The following is a 22,158-nucleotide window of genomic DNA, read 5'->3' as shown; positions in this document are numbered from 1 at the left end:
AGGAATTCTGACCCCAGGACATTCCCCATCCTTTCGCAAACCCCCTGGACACCATACCGAGGATCAGAGGCCTGATGTGAAGAGACCAGCTTTGTGCTGAGATAGTGAGCCAGATTCCATCATGCAGATCAGAGTATACTGGTCCAAAAGTACCACTGCAGGCCTGAGATCAGACTGAGACCATAACCAGGAAGAAGCCAAGAGAGTCACCACCAAACCTGTAAGACTAAACTACAGCTCATCAAGGAAGAACATGTGAAACTCCCCAGGAGCCTCCATATGGGCTGGCTCATGCTATTCCCTATCAGGATATCACCCTCATTAGTAAAGAAGGACCATAAAAATGTTGCTATTACAACATCTGCTTTTCATGCTGGCACCATACTGCTTTGCTTTCCAAGCAACTCCAGTTTGAGTACCATGAACTATATAAAGACAGGAACTCTCCGAGGCCTCTGGAGATGAAGAAGCAAACTAAACCAAGTCATAGCCCTCTAGTATCCTCCCAGTGTAAGAGTGAAGTCTGCATCCTTATCTCCCCCACAGATGCTCACAAATCACTTGCCTCTCATAGGCAACCATTGCAGGACAGTCATGAACCATAAGGTTCACAGACACTGAGCAGGACAGTGCGTCCTGTGTCTCCTCTAACACATGGCTTACATACCATGAAGAACACACGAAGAAACTCCCCTCTGCTGCCACTGCTTCTGTAGTTAGAAGCTTCCATCTTTGAGGAACAGAGCTGTCAATTCAGTACCTTTCAAAGCATCAAACACACAACTACAAGAAGCAGCAAACTTCTAGAACACCAACAGACAACTTACAATGAGCATTGTAACAAGCAGGTTCTTCTTGGTGACCTGAGCATGTGAGAAGATGTAGTTCAACACAGCATTCATATCACTTTTATTCTCTTCCCGAAGCGTAAAGACACACTTGTCATAGTGACCTGCAATCAGAAAGGCACATTTTTCCCCAGTCTCCACACCCCTGAATTAAGAAATACCTGTTACAAAATGTGTCTTTATTTTTCTCCATACATGTTTTGAGAATCTGCTTTGCATGGTCCACACAACTCTGAGAATAAAGCATTCCTTCCACCAGCCCTCAACTGCAAACTGTAATTTAAACATCCTACTCTAGTTAAAACAGTTCCAACACCAAATACCTCCTTTGTGAGCAATTCAAAAGGGAGGAATGGTGAGCTCAGTCTTTCATTCCAATGACAACCAAAATAAAATAACAGCAAAAAGACTTACACCATCCTCTACTACCAGCAAATTGAAGTGGAAATGAAGCTGCAGTACTATTAGGATGGTGCAGGTAATGGAGCAGGACAAAAGAAGAGTGGAATCTGAACTACCTGTTAAGAGCTGGAGCCTCAAAATCACCTAGTACTCCATTGCCCTCTTGTGCCTGCATGCAGCAGTGCAGCGCATTTAGTTCGATTGTTGGGAACAGCAAACAGCTTTCTGGTGTTCTACTGCAGGTGCAAACGACTCAGTGATCTTTTGGGGGTTCTTTTACTGCACGTGATTTTCTTCCCATAGAATTTAATAAACAGGCAAGAGAGACCTAAACAGGGTGGTGAATTTAAACAGTTTTTCCAACTCTAATTTTGCTGCAGATGCTCAGGAATCAGGAAATAAATCAAGCTTGTAATATGAAGCTTCTACAGGTGGAACCCTAACCCTGACCAGAAAGTCAGAGTAGTCTTTATTGAAGGGGGTCCATGCGGACCTTCTGGGACCAAGTGTGGTTCTTTCAGAAGTCAAATCCTTGATGTTCTTAGAGACTCACCATGCTGAAACTGAGTCTCCACCTTCAGATACTGACGGAGCAGATCCATCACCACTGCTTTCATGTGACCTCGAATGCCACTCCGGTACCTGCAGAAGCAAGTAAGTGAAACCTAGCACTGAGTGAGACTGGCCAAGCACGGCTTCTGAAGACCCACAAGTGAATAACACTCACCAGGAGTGGCAGAACAAGCCTGTTTGCTTACAGAAAGCAGCATACCTAAAACCCCCAATTGTTACGTGAATCCATGATTCCTGCCATTAATGTTGTGGGAAGCAAGGCTCATATTTTGCAACCAAATGTCCTTTTTCTTCTACAAATACTCAAAACTCTAGACACTGGAAGGTGTAACACACACCAGCAGCTTGGTGAAATGGCCAAGACATGATCAGTGTCAGGACAGAAGTTAAATCTTTCATATGGCAAAGGGAAAGAAAGGAAGGATGTGTCTGTGTGCTTTCCACAGGCAAACAGGAGCCACACACATACTCCTCACTGTGGACCTGAGGGAATTGCGCAGGCTTATTCCTCGTGATCTAGACTCTGAGCGTAATAAAACCGTTTGAATACAGATGAGCAGGCTCAGGTCTTCCAAGCAGCAGCAGAACACCCCAACCAATCACCCAACAGTTAGGGAGCAGCCCTGAAAATGGCTCACCTCTGTACCAGCTGCACAATGCTCTGAGTGTTCATGAAGAAGACCTCACGCTCTGATTTGCGGTTCAAGGTGGCTGCATGGCTATCCAGGATATTGGCAATCTGAAAGAGAGCAATCACATCAGAGTCCCTGTCCCGGTGGGACAATCTGGCTGAACAACCAGCAGAGAAACAGAGCTCTTCCAAACAGACCAGAGCTCCAGCACACCCCAGCAAAGGCCAAAGCCTTATAAAGTGCTAAGGAAGTTAGTGACCTGACAATGATACAAAAATCAATGCACAGTATCATATACTGGAGAAATCATCTTCCAACATCTCATTATGCGACCAGGCCTCCCTTAGTTGCAATCACTCTTTTTTAAGGTTGACACTACATGTTGCACTGCAGCACATGCACTAGGCAAAAAGCAAATAAGTAAATGCCCACAAGGCCACTGATGGCATTAAACTGCTGCCAAACCACCTGTTTAAAGCTACACTGAGCAGGGAACACAAATCCTTCAGTACAGGCAAAGCAGGCAAGCTCAAGTGATAACGTAAGTGTATTTCATCATGAAGATCCCATGTTGAAATGCATCCTTCAGGTTCAACTAACCTACAGATACTTTAAAGGAGCTTTTCCTCCCTATCTCTTTGCCCCAACACAAATCAATTTTTGTTCCCCTATAAAGTGTGGTTTCATCACCTGTTGGCTGGGAAACTGGCAAAGTACTGATGTGATGTTGCTGGCATATTGGGCCATCTCCTTCTTGATGGACTTCTCCACGTTGGGTGGAATCCGTCCAGAAACACTGGTCATGATGTCCTGAAGCTCCAGCAGAGGTAAAGATGGATCTCTCAGTGTCTTCATTAGTCGCTCAACCCAGCCCTTCACCTGGAGAGAGACAACTCAGTGTAAAGACAAGCATGAAGAATAAGCAGCAAAAAGGGAGATTAAGGCTTTTCATTGAGGTCTTCTTCAATACTGTTTGATCACACAGCTAACCCAGGGATTGAGAGAGCGAGCTGGGGTAGATGACACAGCTGCTGTGCTACCTTCAACCAAGAGCTGACTCAGATGCGTCCACCTTCTTACCTCCTCTCTCTAGGACTTCTACCACAGCTGGCTACACATGTAGCTCCCATGTACAAGGCTGCAGTGACAAGCAGTAAAGATCAAGCTCAACTCCTTGTCTTTGTTTTGGGTGCCACCAATGGGATTTCCCATCTTACTGTCTGGTGAGACTGACTGGGAAGAAGTCTAAGAAAGCAAACTGAATTGAGCTGGCACTAGCAGGGTAGTACTGGCTGAATCCTGACATGCAAACTGGCCAGCCTAACCTTGAACTGATAAAGAACCAATGGATACCTTGCTGCTGAAGTAGGGCTCTGGCAGGCAGTATCCATTCATCACATTGACCAGATTATCCAGGACATAATGGAAGATGCGATGGAGTTTCTCACCTCGAAGTGCTGTGCTCTGGATCTGCGGCAAGGTACCTGTGTGCAGTTCAGCCTGGAAACACAACGAACAGCACAGTTTGTCACTAAGCCACCTGCATGGCATCATCCATGGTGGTAACATCCAGTTTACCCTCAACTGGAGACTTAGATTAAACCTGGAAGGTTCTCACAGTGGAAAATGCACTTGGTTGAGAGATAGGAAGGTTATGAGCTGGATCTCCAACAGTTCCATGTTGTGTACACACACAAAATGGGTCAACAGTACTAGTGAGGTAAGAAGGGAACAAGAATATATGTAACTTTACCCTGAATCAAAGAAAGAGACAATAATCTGAGTTCTAGTCCTCACCTGAGACAAATGAGTGGTAAAACGACAATTCCAGTACACTGCACACATCTGAAATTGGTTTCTCACACAGGATCATCTCGCCCCACTCTCAACATCACTCCCCTATTAAAACCACAACAAACATCTGCACTTCCTGCAACTTCTCACCTGCTGAACCCTGCTGGGATCATCCAGCTGGAGCTTGGCAATCACACAGCCTGGATCCAAGACAGCTCCTGGGCGTTTGACATAATGGATGCAGCCTGATTCTCCTGCTGTTAGTGTCATCACCATTTTCATTACCTGTAACAAGGGAAACACGTTATCCACTCAGCTGTCACGTTCCCTCAGTGGTTCTAGTTTTGTGAGCCAGCAGCCAATGTCCTACCACAGGCAGAGCTCCATGAGTACCTTTTGGGTCAGACTTTCTCAAAGGCTTAAAAACACACACACTGACAGTGAAACCCCAGACAATAAAGTGAATGGTAGAATGGAATAACTGGCCACAAACTAGTGTAGCAGGAATGTCATCTGTTCCACACTGCCTAGACCAATAAGTATTCATGAAGGTTCCATATTCAACCCAAAGGAAAAAGCAGATACAATTTACTGTGGCAATAGAGTTCACTGCACTCTAAAGGCTAGAGGTCAGTGAGCCACTTGCAAAAGCTACAGCAACACATTCACTTCCAGCAGAAGGAACCAGGATTGCTTTCTAGAGGTCACAGGTCTCAGACTGCTCTTCGCAGAGATTCTTCCTTACATCAGCATGGAAGCTCTTTGCCTTCAGTGCAGAAGGGTTGGGTATGAGGGGGGATGGTTTAGTTTTACTATTGGTATACTACACACCACAACTGGGAACACAGGAATTGAGTAGGTGGTTCCTTCTTAGCCACGGCTCTGTTGCAGTGTAAAAGCACTTACATAAAATATCTGGATCTCTGGCTTGATATTTTTCTCCTACACATTGTCCTCAATGGGTTTAATTGCCCCTCTGTCAACACACACCCTCCCCTCCCTCAAATCTGCTTGAGCCATTCACTCCTACACAATCTCTCCTGCTTTCCTCACAGTGATGCAGAAATTGTTCATCCTCCTCTTCTCCAAGAGTTAAGGAACTTCCAAGGGAGAAGGGAGGAGTGACACTTATTAACTCATCCGATCAACCTGATAAATGAACAGGTAGTCAGAGAACTCTCAATTTGCTACTTAATCTTGTCATATGACTGTTTCTGAGTTTGTGTTAGTACTAAGTAGTGGTCTACACACAGACAAGCCTTACTCCACCACAGCTAGAAAACACAGTACACATGGACACCACTCTACCTTGGTGTCACAGCAAGATCATAATCATGGTTATGGTTACCTGAGAGAAATTTTGCTTATCACTTTGTCTACAGTCATCAGCACTCCCATTTCAGCTCTTAAGCTCTTAATTTCTTCCCCACCCCATCAACTGTCACTGCTGATTCCTGTGTTAGTCCAAGTTAAAACACAAACAACGTCTGGAAAGGAAATACTGTGACTTATCCCTTGTGCTCAGTTCCCAGCTTCAAAGCATTCAATTTCTCACCCCCCACACCAGCTTTTGCCTGGGCAGACTCAGCACCTGCAGCCAAGTCAGTTCTCTGAGACTCTTTTACCTCTATTTCTGCAAAGCACTGGCCAGCAAACACGTGGCCCCCATCCTCCACCACGTACTGGATAAGCTTCCCAGCAGAAGGTGAGCGCAGAATGGAGGGATCGTTCTCCTTTTCAAACACACAGGTCTTGTTCCCTATAGTGATGCGATACCTGGGAAAGAAAGGGATAAATCACTGCAACAGAATTTCTTGGGGAAAGCATGCAAAGGGGAAAATGCATTCTCCCTTTCCCTGCTCTAAAGAAAACCCCCTCAGCCAACTCTTCCAAGCTGAAAGGCCCAGCCCTGCATCTGAAAGTTCACATTAACCATATCAAACCAAGACTATAGAAGTCAAGGATCAGAAACCAGACACAACAGCCCTTAGCAAGGTTGTTTGCGTGCCACTTTTGTGCTGCTTCTCCACAAAACACTCACTGTCAGAACCAGGACCAAGGAAGTTCCAGATTTCATATAAACAAAGCCTGGTGTTATTGGAGATGACACTTGCTACACATAACACTCAACACATGCACCAAACTGCCCATGCAAAATCATCTTGTGTACGGCACAAAGCTGAAGAGAGCAGGAGTGACCCAAACTCTCCGTGTAAACTCATTACGTTTGTCAGAGAAAAGAAACCAGTAGAGGGGGCACTGGTTCATGTTCCAGAAGATGGGAGATTTACGGACCTTATGGCTCTGATCCCTGCAGGGAGTTTTGAGGGAATGCACTGAAACAGCAAATCTTGGGTCTGTCTCTGAGGCACTTGTGGGGTTTCAAGGATTTTAAAGATTTTCATATTCTGGTTTTTGCTTGGGTTTTTTATAACCCAAAAGGGCACTTTCAAAGAACCAGCAGGAGAACATGGACTCCACAGACATCCAGATCTTTGCTCTAACAGTAGCCAAGATCTGCTCTTCAGGTAAAGGCAACTTCTCCCTTTAAGCTCATCCATGCTACACCCAGTAGACTTCCTAGCAGAGCCTTCCATTCCCAACTGATGTGTAAAGTTACAAATACACCTAATTCTGCCTTGCATGCAAATTAAACAGTGATCTTTACAGGTTGCTACCTGTCCACTTCTTCTTTCATGTAGGTAGTATAGCTGCTACCATCATAAGACAGGAGCAGTCCTCCATCACTCAGCCGGTGCACATCCACCTCCACACAGGAGCTGTTCATGATCACCACGTAGGAATTGGGAGACTGTCGGGTCACCTGCAGGTCCACAAGAACAGTACGGAGCCCATGAAATGAACCCAGCATTTATAGCGCCTTGGTTGCCACAACAGACAGTTTTCCAGCACTCCAACAGTGGGAACTGAAGGGGAACAGAGCCACTTGTTCTCATGTTAGACGGGAAAAGCACAAGAATTTGGGATCACAAGGCCAAGCATTTAGCAGTTGAGAGATGCTAGAACTAATGCTGTCCATTAATCTTGATTAAATTCCTTTCACACCTAAGTATTAATAGTACAGGATTGATTATGCAATCATATACCATTTCTTCTACCCTAATCTATATAAAAGGCACAGTCATGTACTAATATTGCCTAATGAATGAGAGAAGCAACAAGAAAGAGATTGTCCCATGGAGAAAGCAGCTAAAGCTCTCCCTGGAGAAAGGCATCCTACCACAGCCTCTGCCACAGAGCTCCTGCTTGACGAACTGGCTAAATGCTTAGAGCACCCTTTAGTGCTGTTCACTGCCTCTCACCAAAGGGGTGCCAAAATACAATCATGGAGGTGCAGAATATTTACAGCTGCAAAAAGCAGTGTATGGTCATGTCATTAAAAGCTTTGCTGTAATAAATTTGCCCGAGTAAGCTCATTGAGATTGCCCAGGCAATCTTCAGTCTAGTATTTCCTAACCCTTGTACACTTGGTTTTGAAACCTCTCAATAGTGTTTCTAACATGGTCTTTTAGCACACAGCAAAGAAAAAAGCATCACTAAGGGGAAAAATTACTACAGACTCTGGTCATGCTGATGAAACTGGGCTCACACACCAACAGAATAGATCTACATGTTCAGAGACACCAACTGAAAGTTCTGGTCAACCAACAGGCAGTATTCTTTGTCAATAACAAAGTTTTCTTCACCCTATACAGAGCATTTCTTGACCCTGAAAGATTAAAACATTTACAGAGATATCGCAATGGAAAGACATGATGGGATATCATCATAAGGGAGATCGTACTGATTGCCCAACCCCACTAAAGCAGAGAAAATGAACTCTGCACAGATTTAATTCCAGTAATTATACATTACAAAGATTAAGCAAGAACAGCACAGGCATTTCTAAGTAAAAGAGACAAGAAGATGGATGGGTATCCACACTGCACATCATACCTTCAGCACATACTTTCGTCCTTCATAGATGAGTTCCACATCCACAGTGTTCAGCAGTGTATGAGCAGGCAGGACTTGGCCCCTTGAAAGTGAAATATAAAACAAAACTGGTCTTTTAGAAGCCATCAAACTGCTACCAGGGGCCCAAGCAGGTTCAAAGATGCATGCAAGAGTTTGGAAAACACTAGCAGAGAGATGGAAGCAAGCTTTTAAACCATCCCTTCTTAGGAAGAGTCTGCCAGAGAACAGTCAGCACACAACAAGCTCTGTGTATTTCTGGACTGGACCTGAACCAAACTTGTAAATCACAACTCATGACTATTGGCTTCTCAGCAATTTTACCTTTCCAGAGAGTGCAGGAAGTTGGAGACGCTGTTTCGGAAGCTCACATCAGCCACGTGCAGAGCTCCACACACCACTCCCAGCATGGTATCAGGTCTTTCAGCCTAGAAAGGAAGGGTACACAACACCATTCCATCTCCTTTAGCCTCAGTCCATTCTGGACAACACTTGCAGAAACAACTAATCTCAGTTTTATTTCTGGTTCACGGCCAACCTCTCTTAATTGATGAGGAATCCATGCAAATACAAATAGAAGCAATTACATTTGTAACTCCTTCAAAGAAAACCACACTTCTTAATTCCTGGATCACACCTTGAGGCTCCACCTACATGTCCACTAAATCTGTCCCAAACTGCAAAACAAAATACCAGCCTTAATTCCCATGTGCACTAAGATGCTTTTCTGGTCAATCTCATGCTGGTTGAGTAGTTGTTTGATATAAATAAGAACTAAGGCCAATGAAAATATTAATTTATAAAGCAATACGTAGAAATTAATCACTCCTAAATCCTTATCCTCTTGCAATCACCATGCACCAAGCTTGTCCTCACATCCCCTTTCCCTTCGCACCCCAATCTATAGTCTGTAAAGGAAGCAGCTGCACCTGAACTTTCTCAGCAATAAGTCGATCCAACCAGCCTGTGTCAATGCGGTTCTGCTGGAAGCTTTCTGTTTCCAGGAGTTTAATCAAGTACTCCACAGTGGTTCGGAAATCCCCTCGGATGGACAGCTCCTTCAAAGCCACTACCATGTTTCTGAAAGAGAGAAGAAAACCTATTATCTATCCCATACTAACAGCAACAATGCACAAACTGGTTAACTTCAGGTAGTTCCCCCCTCTATGAGCTGCTGGGAAAAAACAGCCTGAAGGCAAGAGCAGAAGAGCATGTGCGCTGGACCAAGATCCCATATAACAAGCTTGGGAATGAAAGAATGTTAATATCCTCCAATCTGGTGCAGGTGGGAACAAGAGCAGCTCAGCCAGCCAAGCTATAAATCCAGCGGTCCCACTGTTACCACACAGACATTTATCACATGTCAGAAGCGTAGATAAGACAGACAGATGTGGTCTCCATCCCACAAAGAATGGAAGAGAGAAAAGGCTATGGATGCAAAAGGAGCTTAGATGACAGATCAGACAGTCCTGTCTTGTGACTGGATGCTTCCTCATTCCATATGACAAGAAGACGCTCACTGGTTTATAAACCATTATAAGGCACTGGCCTAACAAGTTATCAAGCATTTGTCCTGTTAGAAGCCTTCCACCCAAATGCTTTCTAGGAAGGACTTCAACACAACAGTAGCTGCATCATATCCCAGCAGTAGGCACACAAGGCAGGAATGAAACAAAAAGGTAAGATATAAACTAAGCAAAAAGTGTAGAAATGTAGGTGCAACAGAGTGGAACCACAAATCAAGACAGGATGAGAAGCCTGACCATGATGTGGAAAACAAGGTAAAGAGGGAAACTTTAAACTCCTACAAATAAGGAAGCAGTCATGTTTTTCCATGGCACTTTGGATCAGAGGACAAAACCAAGCAATTACCAAGGTTCTCCCCCTTTTCTGACTACTTACGAGATGGCTTCTTCCCGGTTTTCTCCCCAAGAGAAGCAGTGACCAAACTGAGAATCAGCAAACTCATGAAGCCCTCCTGCAGCAGCCACACTGAAATAGCCCCAGACATTCTTATTGCTGCGGAAGTTCAGTTCCTGAACTGTTCCAGAACTGGGCTTAAATCCCTGTAAAGACAGACAGACATTGCTATACACCCTAAAGAAAAAGTAAATAATCCAGAATTAGGGAAGTAATCAGAGTTATGAAGGCCAGAGCACTTTTGTGCTGCAACATCACATATACACAAATAAGTTCAGGCTGCGTCTAAACAGAACCATCAGCTAAATGAGATAAAGGAAGAATGCTTTATACTTGCCGCCAAAATGTTCAGCAAGGAGCAGCAGCAGGGATTGAACCTTGGTGTAAGGCCACAGTTCTCAGCGTGTGATCAGTAACTATGAGTTTAAAGCACTCACCTCATCAGGATTCTCACTGGTGATACGTGCAGCGATGACATGGCCGCGGGGACAGGGGACATGGGCTGAGTTCTCAAAGTCAATAGATGCATCTCCCCACGGAGAAACACCATACATCATTCGGATATCCTTGATCCTGTGGAGGGGAATCCCCATGGCAATCTAAGGAAAAATATAATAGAAATATATAAATGTACATATAATAATAGTGATAATAATAGTGATTATGATTATGCAAATAATAAAGCACCACTAAGTAAGTTTCCCTCCTGGCTGAGAGTGCCTATTCCTTGAGGAATTAACTTCACCAGCTCTCTGCAGAAGCTGATGCTGCGGTTCCAGTAGAGCAGATATACGCACATGCCTGTTTTCTGGTGTGAGCCTTCTCCATAGACATATCTTGGAACGTTCATAATTCTCAGGACAGCTGAGCTCAATGTAATATACACCTTAAGCCCTTCAGCCAGTATTTTCCATTGAGTGACTAAAAGGCTCCAGAGAAAGCTGGCCAGTGCTGGCTCAGCTGAGGATGAGCACACATAATGCCCGTTATATTAAGGTCCTCATGAGACAGAAGGCTCCTTGTCAACTTGTTTCACAAAATACTTTCAGCGCTTAAAGTTGAACTAGTCATAGAATCACGAAATGATTCCGGTTGGAAAGGACCTTAAGATCATCCCATTCCAACCCCCCTGCCATGGGCAGGGACGTCCCACACCAAACCAAGGCTTTGTCCAAACTGGCCTTGAACACTGCCAAGGATGAAGCATTCACAACTCCCTTGAGCAACCTGTTCCAGCACCTTACCTCCCTCACAGGGAAGAACTTCTAACCTAAAATTCCCCTGTTTCAGCTTGAACCCATCAGCCCTTGTCCTACCACTACAGTCCCTGATGAAGTGTCCCTCTCCAACATCCTTGTAGCCCCCTTCAGATACTGGAAGGCTGCTATGAGGTCTCCACGCAGCCTTCACTTCTCCAGGCTGAACAGCCCCAACTTTCTCAGCCTATCTTCATACGGGAGGTGCTCCAGCCCCTGATCATCCTCGTGGTCTCCTCTGGACTTGTCCCAACAGTTCCATGTCCTTTTTATGTTGAGGACACCAGAACTGCACACAGTGCTGCAAGTGGAATCTCACAAGAGCAGAGGAGCAGGATCACCTCCTTCGACCTACAAGTCCTGGCTAAAGACTGTTGAGACAAGTTTCCTTACACACAACATCTCCTTAAACCAGTTTTCCTACCTCTGTGTTTTATTCCTCTATTGCTTCTCTTCACACTCCTTTTACCTGAAGCAGTCCAGGAGAAACAACTAGAGAATAAATAACCTCTCTTAGCTTTCCAAATCAGAAAGAGCCAAACAGCAAGGCCATAACTTAGTGAAGCAGTTGTAATAGGATGGATGCATATGCATATACATATATATACATGCATATGCATATACATATATATACACATACATATGCATATACATATATATACACATACATATACATATATATACACATACATATACATATATATATACATATATATATATACACACATTGGAATACTGAACAAAGCTTTGCTCCAGCCATAAAAGATCAATCCCAAGCTGAAAGAGTACCAAAATGGGCCTTTGAATTACTGGGTGTTCTGTAGAGGAGGACCAAAATAGGCCTTTGAATTACTGGGTGTTTTGTAGAGGAGGAAATGTGGACATGCCATGTTACCTATTCACACATGCAGATATAGGCCATATTTAGGAGAGCTCTCTAACACTTGGCTTTATATTCTCTCCTCTATCAGTACTACAATCTATTAATCTGCAGTGTGAGTATGTGATCTGGTTTTAACACAGAACTCTGACTCAGACAACAATCCACCCCCCTGTTTTATTAAGCCTTCAGCAGAACAGGTTTTTCATGCCTGGGCCTCTTCATACAGCTTGAGTACTTCTGAAAGCCTCCACGAGCCAGGGCCTGGGCACTTGACTCACCTGGAGCTGCGCTGCAGGCAGATTGACATCAGCCACCATCTCTGTGCAGGGGTGCTCCACTTGCAGGCGGGGATTCAACTCCAGAAAGTAGAAGCTGCCATCCTGGCTGTACAGATATTCCACAGTGCCAGCACTCACATATCCCACCATTTTGGCAAGCTTCACTGCACACTAGGATATAGGAAAAAGAGTATTTGATTTCCAGGCACTGCGCTCAGTTCATCCGTTCCTCCTACTTCAGACTTTCTGGTTAGCATTCCAAAACACCCAAAAGCTTGGAACAGGCCTAAAAACTGCTCAGAGAAAAGCGCATGGCACAGGAGCTTTGATTTACAAGTTACAGAAGGCAGAGTTTGAAGCAAATATTTATTATTCAGCATCAAACAATTCACGCAACTCTTACAGCTTGCTTTTAATGTGACAGCTATGGAGCAGCCTTTAAAATGCATGTACCACCAAAATAGGAGAAAAGTGTGGTTTAAATGTTTTTTGTCATATTACATGGTATTAAATTATTGTCATATTATTTCATGGTGGACTCAGTCAGTTTTGGAATGTGAGTCCCATTGGGAATGTGAGCCCACGCTAACCAGTGTGGAACACACAACCCTATATTGCTCCTTTAAAAGATTCAAGAGTGCAAAACTCACTCAATGATGTCAGAAAAAAACCCTAAGTCCTGCCTGTTTCTGGAGTCTCACAAGGCAAAGAGAACCTGCAGAGCCCCCCTCACCTGTTCCATGTGCTCAAACACCACTGAAGTTGCAATAGAAGCAGGTGCTTCCTCAATAATCTTCTGGTGCCTGCGTTGCACAGAGCAATCCCGGCCAAAGAGCGAGATGGCATTGCCATACTGATCCGCCAGGATCTGCACCTCCAGGTGCCGGGACTGCTTGGCCAGTCTCATCACAAAGATTGGAGAGCCTGGGACTTCAGCTTGAACCTACAGCAGAGACAACACAAATACACTGATCATTTTTTGTAAGCACCTTAGTCACAATCATCTCAATTGATTTTTTAAGCAAGGAACATCCATCATGTTTCCCCTGGGCCACCTAAGGCTGAGAATACACTTTGTTCACTTGTATACAATTACAGTACCATTTCCTTTCCTCTCAGCTTTCCTAAGTAACTCACAAGCTAAAGAAGGCTTGTGTCCCTCAACACTTTTGAGTTACGCTGCTCATGCCCTCCATTACTTGGATTTATTCAGCATCTCCAGTGAAGTCTGGGCATTTGACAACTGTACTGGACATGTAGACGGAGTGAAATCCTGCCAACATACAGAGCAAAGAAAGCACGAACTCATTATTCAAAGTAGCTAAACATTCTCTGCCACATAATGCGGTCTTCTTCAGCTCTTTAACGTTTCTGATACAGAGGTCTCAGAATCACCCAACCTGAGCATTCAGAACAAGACAGCACAAACCAACAGGAAAAGTTACCTGTCTGAATAGGCTGGGGAAGTCATCTGCGCTGTTAACCTTCCTAATTCCTTTTCCTCCTCCTTCAGAAGCCTTGATCATGACAGGGTAGCCAACCTCCTCAGCAGCCTGACCAAGATGGGCAGAAAAACATGGGTAAGTACAAAATGGTTGAAAAGATCTTTATTTTCCTGTTGATTTGTGTCCAAGCTTCTATGCCTGCCTATTCAGTAACCAAGACATGACTGGGATAGAAACCAAATATCCCAGTTTGAGAGGATGCCTGAAGTTGGAAAAAGGAGCAGTGCTTTTGTGACTCTTGCTTCTCAAAGCGATCACAAAATCTTTGGTCATTAAATTCACAAACTCACAGAGAAGCTTTTGTAAAATACAGGAAGTCGTTGCACTGGGTAACGCAAAGATCATATATCCCACTCCCTTTCTTCACAAAGGAAAACTCCCAAATCCTGCATTGTGCCAGGAATATTTCTTATTCCAGAAATCTTCCTCAAAGAGAAACTCAACAAAAGATGAGATCAAGTCTGAGGTCATAGGTCGGTATTAAAAACACCTCCTCCCTGCATTAGCCAAAAATGAGAAGAGAGTCCTCCGTGAAATACAACTCTGGTTCCATATCTTGTCTCTCTCCGAATTCCCACCTAATTCTGCAGGATGGGGCCATGTGAAGGATCACTTCCCAGATTCCAAGACTCAGCTCTGTGAGGCTGACACCCGTGTTCTAGTTTGTCCTCCTATTACAAACACATCAAACCTCTAGCTCTCTCCAGCAAGACCTCAAATACCTCCAGAACACCAGCCACCCACCCGCAGTCCATCGTCCGCGTCTTTCACGTAGCCTTTTTCATACAGCTCCTGAGGAACATTGAGAATACGCTTCTGAAGATCATTTTCCTGCCAGTCCACTCGAAGACCTGAAATAACAGCAGCATCTTCTTAGCTCGGGAGAACTCACACAGCAGACATGAGTGAAACAAACAGCAGTCACAGTCACAGCAGAAACAAACCAGTTCCACAAGGAACTGGTCTGGAAGCATTTAGAAGAGAGAGAATGCAGAATGCAAAGAGATATTTCTGCTTCCTGGGGAGCAGATGCAACAAGTTATACTCTCTTTCATTTCCCCTCTGCAACTCTCTTGTCATTTAGTGTCTTTCCAAACTGCATACTGCTTCCATGGAAGTAGAGTATTGGCCATGTGCTCCAAAACTACACGCTCCATGCTAGAAGACTGCAGAAATGCCAGATAGTACAGCTGTTCTGTTAGACCTACAGCCCATTACACAACATGTAAATTCTGCCTGGCATGCCCATATATATCACAGTAGCTAAGCCTCAAATACAGATGTGAAATTCTAAACAGATGGAACATCCCTTGGAACACCTTTTTGTGCAGAGACACTTCTTAAAGATCAGAGGTAGGGAAGAAAAAACTACTAGAATGATCTTGATAAACACATGGTAGTTTCCTTCTTACCACTGCCACTCCAAGGAAGAGTTGGAATGCCAGCAGTCTGTGCCACTATCGAAGAAGCAATTTTATCTCCTAAGGCCCACATTGCTTGGCTTGGAGGACCTGCAAAGAGCAAAAATAACACATAAGAAACACAAGAGACAGCAGCCAGCAGGCAAACATCCAGAAGTCTAATCTAGGTTTCATGCCTATCTTTAGTTCTAATTGCATGTGTCCAAAACTTCATCTAACATGCAGAATCATGTGGTTCAGGGGATGAAGCTTACTGCACCAAACATCTCCAGCACTTAGTTAACTACACTGCTAACCGGATCTCAAACTTCATGGACTGTTCATGGAAAACTCCACTCTTTCCAGAAACCCTAACTACAAACACGCTCTTCAAAATGAGAAGAGGGACGTTCAGCTTGTGAAACAACCTGCTTTAACAGGAATCTTGTCTGATTTTGTATCCACAATATTCAAAGGTATGTTGGAGAACTTGCCAATTCTCCCATACAAGAACTAATTCCCAGCGTATGTCCAAACCTTATCTGTTTTCATTAGCCTCAATGACTGGTAACAGACTACACCATTAGACAGCACAGTGTGTTGCTCTGACTACCGTAAAGAATATATCATCCACCTTGCACTTGTAAACCATCCCTCATGGCTCTCTTTTAGACTCAGGATTTTCCCCCCCTAAACTTCTCCATCTTAAAATAAGGACCAGACATTAGATCAGAAGAGTATATCCTCACCCATGAAAGCAATCCCATTTTTGTGGAGAAGCTCTGGTAGTTTAGGGTTCTCAGACGCATGGCCCCAGCCAGCCCACACAGCCTGCAGAAGAAAATAGCATAATTTACTCTTTGTTTTAGGAGACCAAGTGGAAATAGGAAGCATGCAGATACTTAACATCTTTCTTTTCCCCACTGGAAACAGCCTCATAACATTCATGAGCCAGACCAGTCCCCTGAACTACACGGTAAGTGCAGTTTAAAGGGCTAGTGCCTTGCATCTTGTAGACAAGTCAAAGAAGGCTGCTGCAGGAAGGTGTCGAAGAGCAACTAAGTGCAGGGAAGCAAAAGGCTGAAGGGAACCTTCCACCTCCTGTAGATATTCATGCTGGGAAATTCACTGCACTGTAATAAGCATTGTGCCCTCTGGTGCTAGCACAGATCTGTGATTTCAATTTCTTCAACCTTTCTCCCCAGAGAGAAGACTGCTTAGTATGTTAGCTCCTGTTTTGAGAACTACCTTTGACCCTTCTCACCTGCACTGGAATTCGCTTCGCAATATCAAGAATGAGTTCCACATTTGCATAGTTGTTATTGTTTGGCCCTCCTGGAACTGGGACGTAGTGATCTGCCATTTTAATATACTCTGCAAACACAAAGAAGGGCTCTTTTAGAATGCAAATCTAATAAACGGGACTTGGTCCAAAATTCCCTAAATCTACAGCACTGGAAGTACTCCATCTCCTCCCAGAAGAATCAGTTACTTGCCAGAATGGGATGTAATGCAAGGGCAAACATTGAACTTCTTGTGGGCACAGAGGTCTGTGTGAGGAGAGGGTTTTACACCTTCACTGGTCTTCACAACTCACCTGCATTTGCTTTCAGATCCTCAGGAGTCACCATGACAACAAATCTGATGGCCCGCTCGTTTCGAAACATCTCATAGGACCACCGGCGGATGGACCTCATGCACTTCACTGCTGCAATGCCGTTATTTGCTATCAGCACCTGAGCACGTTAGAAGCAGGGATGAAACAGAGTCTGAACAACACCAAAAGACAATGAAAACAGTTCTCTGCAGACTCTTGGTCCAGTTCTGGGGCTGCGCAGTTTCCTTGGGCAGCATTCAATTCAGCAAGAACATTTAATAGGCCATCAGTCAATTTAGAAATGGGCTCTTGCTTGACCATAAAGACTTTTATGTATTATGTGTCATCTGGATTAAAGAGCAGAAGGACACAGGAGAATAGGCCTAACAAGTACTTAAAACTTCCAATACCTGATAAGAAGAGACCTCAGCCATGAAATGATTCTGTATTTTTAAATATTTCTCAGTGGTTTTGCAGTCTACTTTTGTTATAGCTCTCCATAAATCCTTCTGTAGCTGCACAAGTGCTCCAGCTCACTCAACTTCTCCCCAGTCACACTAAACTAAAACAATGGGATGTTTATTTATCACATAGAAAATGAAATGGGAACACAGTGGTTACAGGCACAAGCACAGCTTTCAAGTTCAGGAGTACTGATTTTGGTACCAGCAATGGACAGCCTTCTTGAGAGACATCCTAGCTCAAGAGAAGGGAACACAACGCAATATGCTAAAGAGAAAAAGGTCAATAATTTACCTTTTCAATAACCTTATTCCCTCCGAACCGAGTAACAAATTCTGCTGGAGAAGCCACAGTGAAATCCCGTTGCACATCAACTTTCTTCCTGTCCCGGCCTTGCTTTACAAGGTGTAAACCAGACATGCTGGGCCTAGGGAATTGTGGGAGACAGAAAAAGGCAACTTGGCAGTGCAGATGTACACAGAGCATTGGTAAAGTTCCCCTCGACCATATTCCTCAGGCAGAGAAGCAGATCACTCCTTGCCTCCAGGCCATCAGGACCTGGTCCCCAGCTTTTACAGGGATGACTGGTTAGGAAGGAGGGATGAACAGTGGAAAGGTATTTAAAAAACAACTCAGTGCTTTGGGAAGACCCAACAGCAACCAAGGGGGTCAGTGCTATCAGAGCAGTGGTGCCACTGCAGCATCAGTCCCTAGGAGCCAGGCGGGCCCTGCTGGCTGCCCTTGAGCCACGGGAAACCCATCAGGAACCTCTGCCCTGATCAGCTGCTGGAGAGCTGCTACTATTGAGCAACACCACAGGGAGGGCATGACAGGAAAACCAAGCCAAGGACAAGCCAAGCCATGTGCAGCATCTAGAATTCTCCTTTCATAAGAGCACAGCCACCGAGGTCAGGTAGCTGAGAGCTGTAACTGTGGGGCTCACTGCCCCACATGAGGTTTGGAGCAACCCGGCTGCAATGAGCTGCTGTTAGAGGCACTTTGTGACAGCCTGAAACAGGCAGATTGCCCCTCACTTTTCCCCATAAATATGTTATGGCCTATGAAGATTTACCCATCTGGAATGCAGACCCTCCTAACTCTGCATCAGTAACATGCGTTTTGATTAAGAAATTTGCTGATGAAAGAAGCCTTGGTCAAACTGTAGCAAGTGTCTGGTTAACTCCAGATTCTTGTCTTACGCATGTTTCCTCAGAACGATCACAGTGCTAAAACAGCCTACACCTTGCAGTACACATCAACAAGGAAGATCTGGACCCATGTCATCTAGAACAACCTACTCAAAAAACTATGTGCCAAATCTGGTATAATCAACCATGACCTGTATGAGAAGGAAAGGTGACATTTTCAGGTAAGGCAAGATCAATGCCCAGATCTGACCATAAAGACATGCCAATCTATCCCACATAGGACGAAGCAGGTTCCTCCCTTCTACTGTGGCAAACCCTGACTTTCTTTTTAAGGTTTTCCAGAACAAGAAGAAAGCAGCCCTTGAAGCTCAGACACATCAGTCTTTCTCTCCCATGACAAATGGCCATGCTTGACTTCAAGTTGAGTCTTGGTATAAGCGAAAACCTGTTCTGTGCAGACTGAAAGAGGCCTTGAAGCGATCCCTGAAGCCAAGAGTGGAGAAGGTAACAGGAAAACCAGATCAGTGGGGTGATTTTAAAGCACGCTACAAAAACAGATGCTTGCCTCCCAGTGAGATTCTGGGATATTCAACTGGCTGCACACCCAGTCCAGTAACCTGCTAGCTGATACCCAGAGAAAGGCACAAAGTGAAGTGCACAAAGCTTCTCCCCTGTATTACTTTCCCTTCTTCTTAACTGCACTTTCAGAGACAAACACTGTCAATGAAGTTAAAACTTGTTCCTATCAGCAAGAGTTCGCAGTCTGCTGTGATAAGCTCAGGAATTCAAGGAGAGGAGCTAACATGCAAGAAAAAGAGGAAAGGTGCAGTTAAGGCTGAATTTCTACTAGATTTGTATATTTAAAAAGGGTCAGGCTCTATGTCAAGGAGCACAGTCCAACAAGTGAGACAGGTTTATTCACTGCAGGTTTATTGAGGGCAGTCACACCAAAAATAGGAAGAAAAGAGATCAAAATCCTAGGGTCAGAATCTGTGAACACACATGAATAGGAACTATCCTGTCTGTAGTGGTTTCTACTATACACATATATACACTGCTCCAGCTGAAATGTCAAAAGAACCAGAGGTTCATCATCCAAAATAATGCACAAACACTTGTTTATGAGCAAGTAGAGTTCAGTTTCATTTGCGGCAGCAAATATACCAAGAACATTAGCTATATTTACTAATAACCACTGGCTGCACATAGCGTCAAAACAGGAGAGATGATTCTTTTTCTGCAGGGTAAGATGAGGCAGAAGTTGGGCAGCACAGCAAAAAGAACACTGAGCTCTAAACAAAACAGAATAAATGCTGAGTTGAGCCATGCCTCCTAATCACCAGCTCACAGCTGCTGGGTTTTGTTAGACAAGACCTTCCAAAACACCCATCTATCCTTCAGAACTGATAGAGAAGGAAGTCATGCGGAATCTCCAACTCTTTTAACACTGATTCCCCCACTAAGATGTATTCTAGCATCCTGTTTGCAGACTGCATGCACAGACACCTCAAGGTAACTGGCAAGGTTTCAAAGGATGAAATGAACATGGAAAAACAGCAGTATGCATTCCAATGCGGAGCAGCATTCCCACTTTTTGTGTATCTTTATGTGTATAGCCCAGCAGAGCTGCGGCACCGAGGAGACACTCGCATCCGTAACTCTTACCTTTGCAGCATGTGATACCTCATTTCCTGACTCTGCTCTGCAGAATCCTCCATGCTGTCTCAGTGAGGGAATAACAGATTTCAGGCTCGCTTACGACTCCTCTAGTGCTTCTGCTGCTATTTGATTCTGAGAGCCCTGCAGCTCAAACCCCTGCAGGAGAAAGCTGCAAACAGCCTCCCGCACTCGTGCAGTTCTCCTTCAAGCCACGGCGCTTCCCAGATTGCTTTGCTCTTCTAACCTTTGTCCCTTGCTTTCCACCACCCCTCTCTGTGTGTGAGCCACTCTCCCATGACGCAGCACGCACAGTGCGGGGAGCAGCTTCCCCCTTCTGCATTCAGAGGAAAGCAGCTAATCAGGAAAGAGAGAAAATAAGCTACAGGTTACGCAACCAGGCTTAACACCCAGCACCACTGCTGTAGCCCCGGTGATGTGCGGCGGCTCCTCCAGGCAGCAGTGAGCCCCAGCTCCTGCTCCCCACAGCAGAGGTCATGCAAGGAAGTGGAGACGGCAGGGTGTCCCCATGTGCTCCATCAGCATCCAGAGAAACCCACACACCTAGATAGGAGCAGGCACCTCACTGCCAACAGCAAAGGAGCAGCACAGGGGCTGGTCTGCCCAGAGAATTCAAGCCACACATAGGATTTAATAGCACATTTCCAGGAGGGGTGAGGAGGTGGCAAGGAAAGCAATTCCAGAGGTGCCAAGAAGAAAATCAGAGGCACAGTTTGCACAGGCACACAGGGCACAGTAGTGATCCAGCCAAGAGACAACAGAACACACTGGGCATCAGCTTGGAAGCTGGGAGATCTGGACAAGTCACAGCTTCTGTGCCTCTGTTTCTCCACCTATAAAATGGAAATGAGATTCCTCCAAGTGCTATCAAAATAAAGTGTTCCAAGGTTCAATAACATCATTGGAGAAAGGAATAAAGCTTGCTCAGTACTGAGCACATGTGAATACATAAACTACAAGTTTGGGGGTAGGGCCAGGATAAGGGTGATGACTGCAGCAGTACAGTGAGAAGCAAACCTGGCCTGGAACTAGACACAGCAATCAGATCACATTTCTCAATTCCATGACATTTGGGTCTGTTCCAGTGCAGGGCCATCTGCGGGCGGCACAGCTTTTATTCCATAGCACGCACTCTTGGAATGTGAGTACATCACCCAGGAGAGGATCACTTAAAAAAGGAACAAGGAGGAAAAGTGTCACATTCACATGATGACAGCATGGAAGCCTGAGGGCAAGGTAAGGTCACCGCAGGGGACAGGGAGCTAAGAACAGCAGAGACAAAATCAGCAACGACCAGCATGTGCCCGGTGAAGTGTAGGCAAAACAACCCTCTGCAGATCCAGCTTCCTCAAGCTTTGTGAGCAGAAGGATAAAGGGGACAGCGACACACTGTGGTAGTGAGAGGTGTGAGAAATCACCGGAGACGAGAGAGCGAGGGAAAGAAGAAACAGAAAACCCCAACGTTATATACCTACCTGATAACTAAATGCCTCTCTCACCTCTCCGCCTTTGCTCCTATTTGAAGAACTGCTCAAACTACCCAGCTTTCCCATTTAATTCCTTTTAAAACAGCAGTATGCGAGAAAAATCAGTACTGGCTCCATCCTGAGGAGCCTCTGGCCACAGCACTCACCCAGGGGTGCTGCAGACCCTGCTCCCACACCCAGCAGGCACAGATCGAGCCATGACACTCTGCTCTCCCAGGTTCTCACTTCCCTTCACCTCTGCAGGGAGGCCACCACAAACCCACCATTCCATCAGGTCCAAAGAAGCCATCATAAGGGCTGAGAATCATGAACCTACAGACT

At 44.9% G+C, this 22,158-nt stretch overlaps 1 protein-coding gene across 3 annotated transcripts in view; it reads right to left on the bottom strand.

Moving 5' to 3' along the window:
* Positions 1 to 20,391, bottom strand: part of ACACA (acetyl-CoA carboxylase alpha) — a gene marked incomplete at its 5' end in the record, with an annotated part of 100,579 nt that extends 80,188 nt beyond the window's left edge. For 2 of the 3 annotated variants that reach the window (XM_080630175.1, XM_080630173.1), the window contains 22 exons: positions 828 to 952; positions 1,804 to 1,892; positions 2,462 to 2,562; positions 3,146 to 3,334; positions 3,809 to 3,955; positions 4,400 to 4,534; positions 5,875 to 6,025; positions 6,928 to 7,073; positions 8,207 to 8,288; positions 8,549 to 8,652; positions 9,154 to 9,304; positions 10,127 to 10,290; positions 10,582 to 10,743; positions 12,562 to 12,732; positions 13,295 to 13,504; positions 14,007 to 14,114; positions 14,811 to 14,917; positions 15,479 to 15,577; positions 16,216 to 16,297; positions 16,731 to 16,840; positions 17,064 to 17,202; positions 17,820 to 17,952. In XM_080630175.1, the coding sequence (XP_080486301.1) occupies positions 828 to 952; positions 1,804 to 1,892; positions 2,462 to 2,562; positions 3,146 to 3,334; positions 3,809 to 3,955; positions 4,400 to 4,534; positions 5,875 to 6,025; positions 6,928 to 7,073; positions 8,207 to 8,288; positions 8,549 to 8,652; positions 9,154 to 9,304; positions 10,127 to 10,290; positions 10,582 to 10,743; positions 12,562 to 12,732; positions 13,295 to 13,504; positions 14,007 to 14,114; positions 14,811 to 14,917; positions 15,479 to 15,577; positions 16,216 to 16,297; positions 16,731 to 16,840; positions 17,064 to 17,202; positions 17,820 to 17,945 (2,898 nt within the window). Of the gene's footprint in view, positions 1 to 827; positions 953 to 1,803; positions 1,893 to 2,461; positions 2,563 to 3,145; positions 3,335 to 3,808; positions 3,956 to 4,399; positions 4,535 to 5,874; positions 6,026 to 6,927; positions 7,074 to 8,206; positions 8,289 to 8,548; positions 8,653 to 9,153; positions 9,305 to 10,126; positions 10,291 to 10,581; positions 10,744 to 12,561; positions 12,733 to 13,294; positions 13,505 to 14,006; positions 14,115 to 14,810; positions 14,918 to 15,478; positions 15,578 to 16,215; positions 16,298 to 16,730; positions 16,841 to 17,063; positions 17,203 to 17,819; positions 17,953 to 20,338 lie in introns of those variants that run through there. The other variant, XM_080630174.1, reaches the window with a different exon arrangement.
* Positions 20,392 to 22,158: the final 1,767 nt, after the last annotated feature.

The sequence above is a fragment of the Psittacula echo genome (genome assembly GCF_963264785.1).
Source record: "Psittacula echo genome assembly, chromosome: 15".
Taxonomy (NCBI): domain Eukaryota; kingdom Metazoa; phylum Chordata; class Aves; order Psittaciformes; family Psittacidae; genus Psittacula; species Psittacula echo.
Note: the sequence above shows the minus strand (reverse complement) of the source record. Positions and strands in the feature narration are given on the sequence as shown.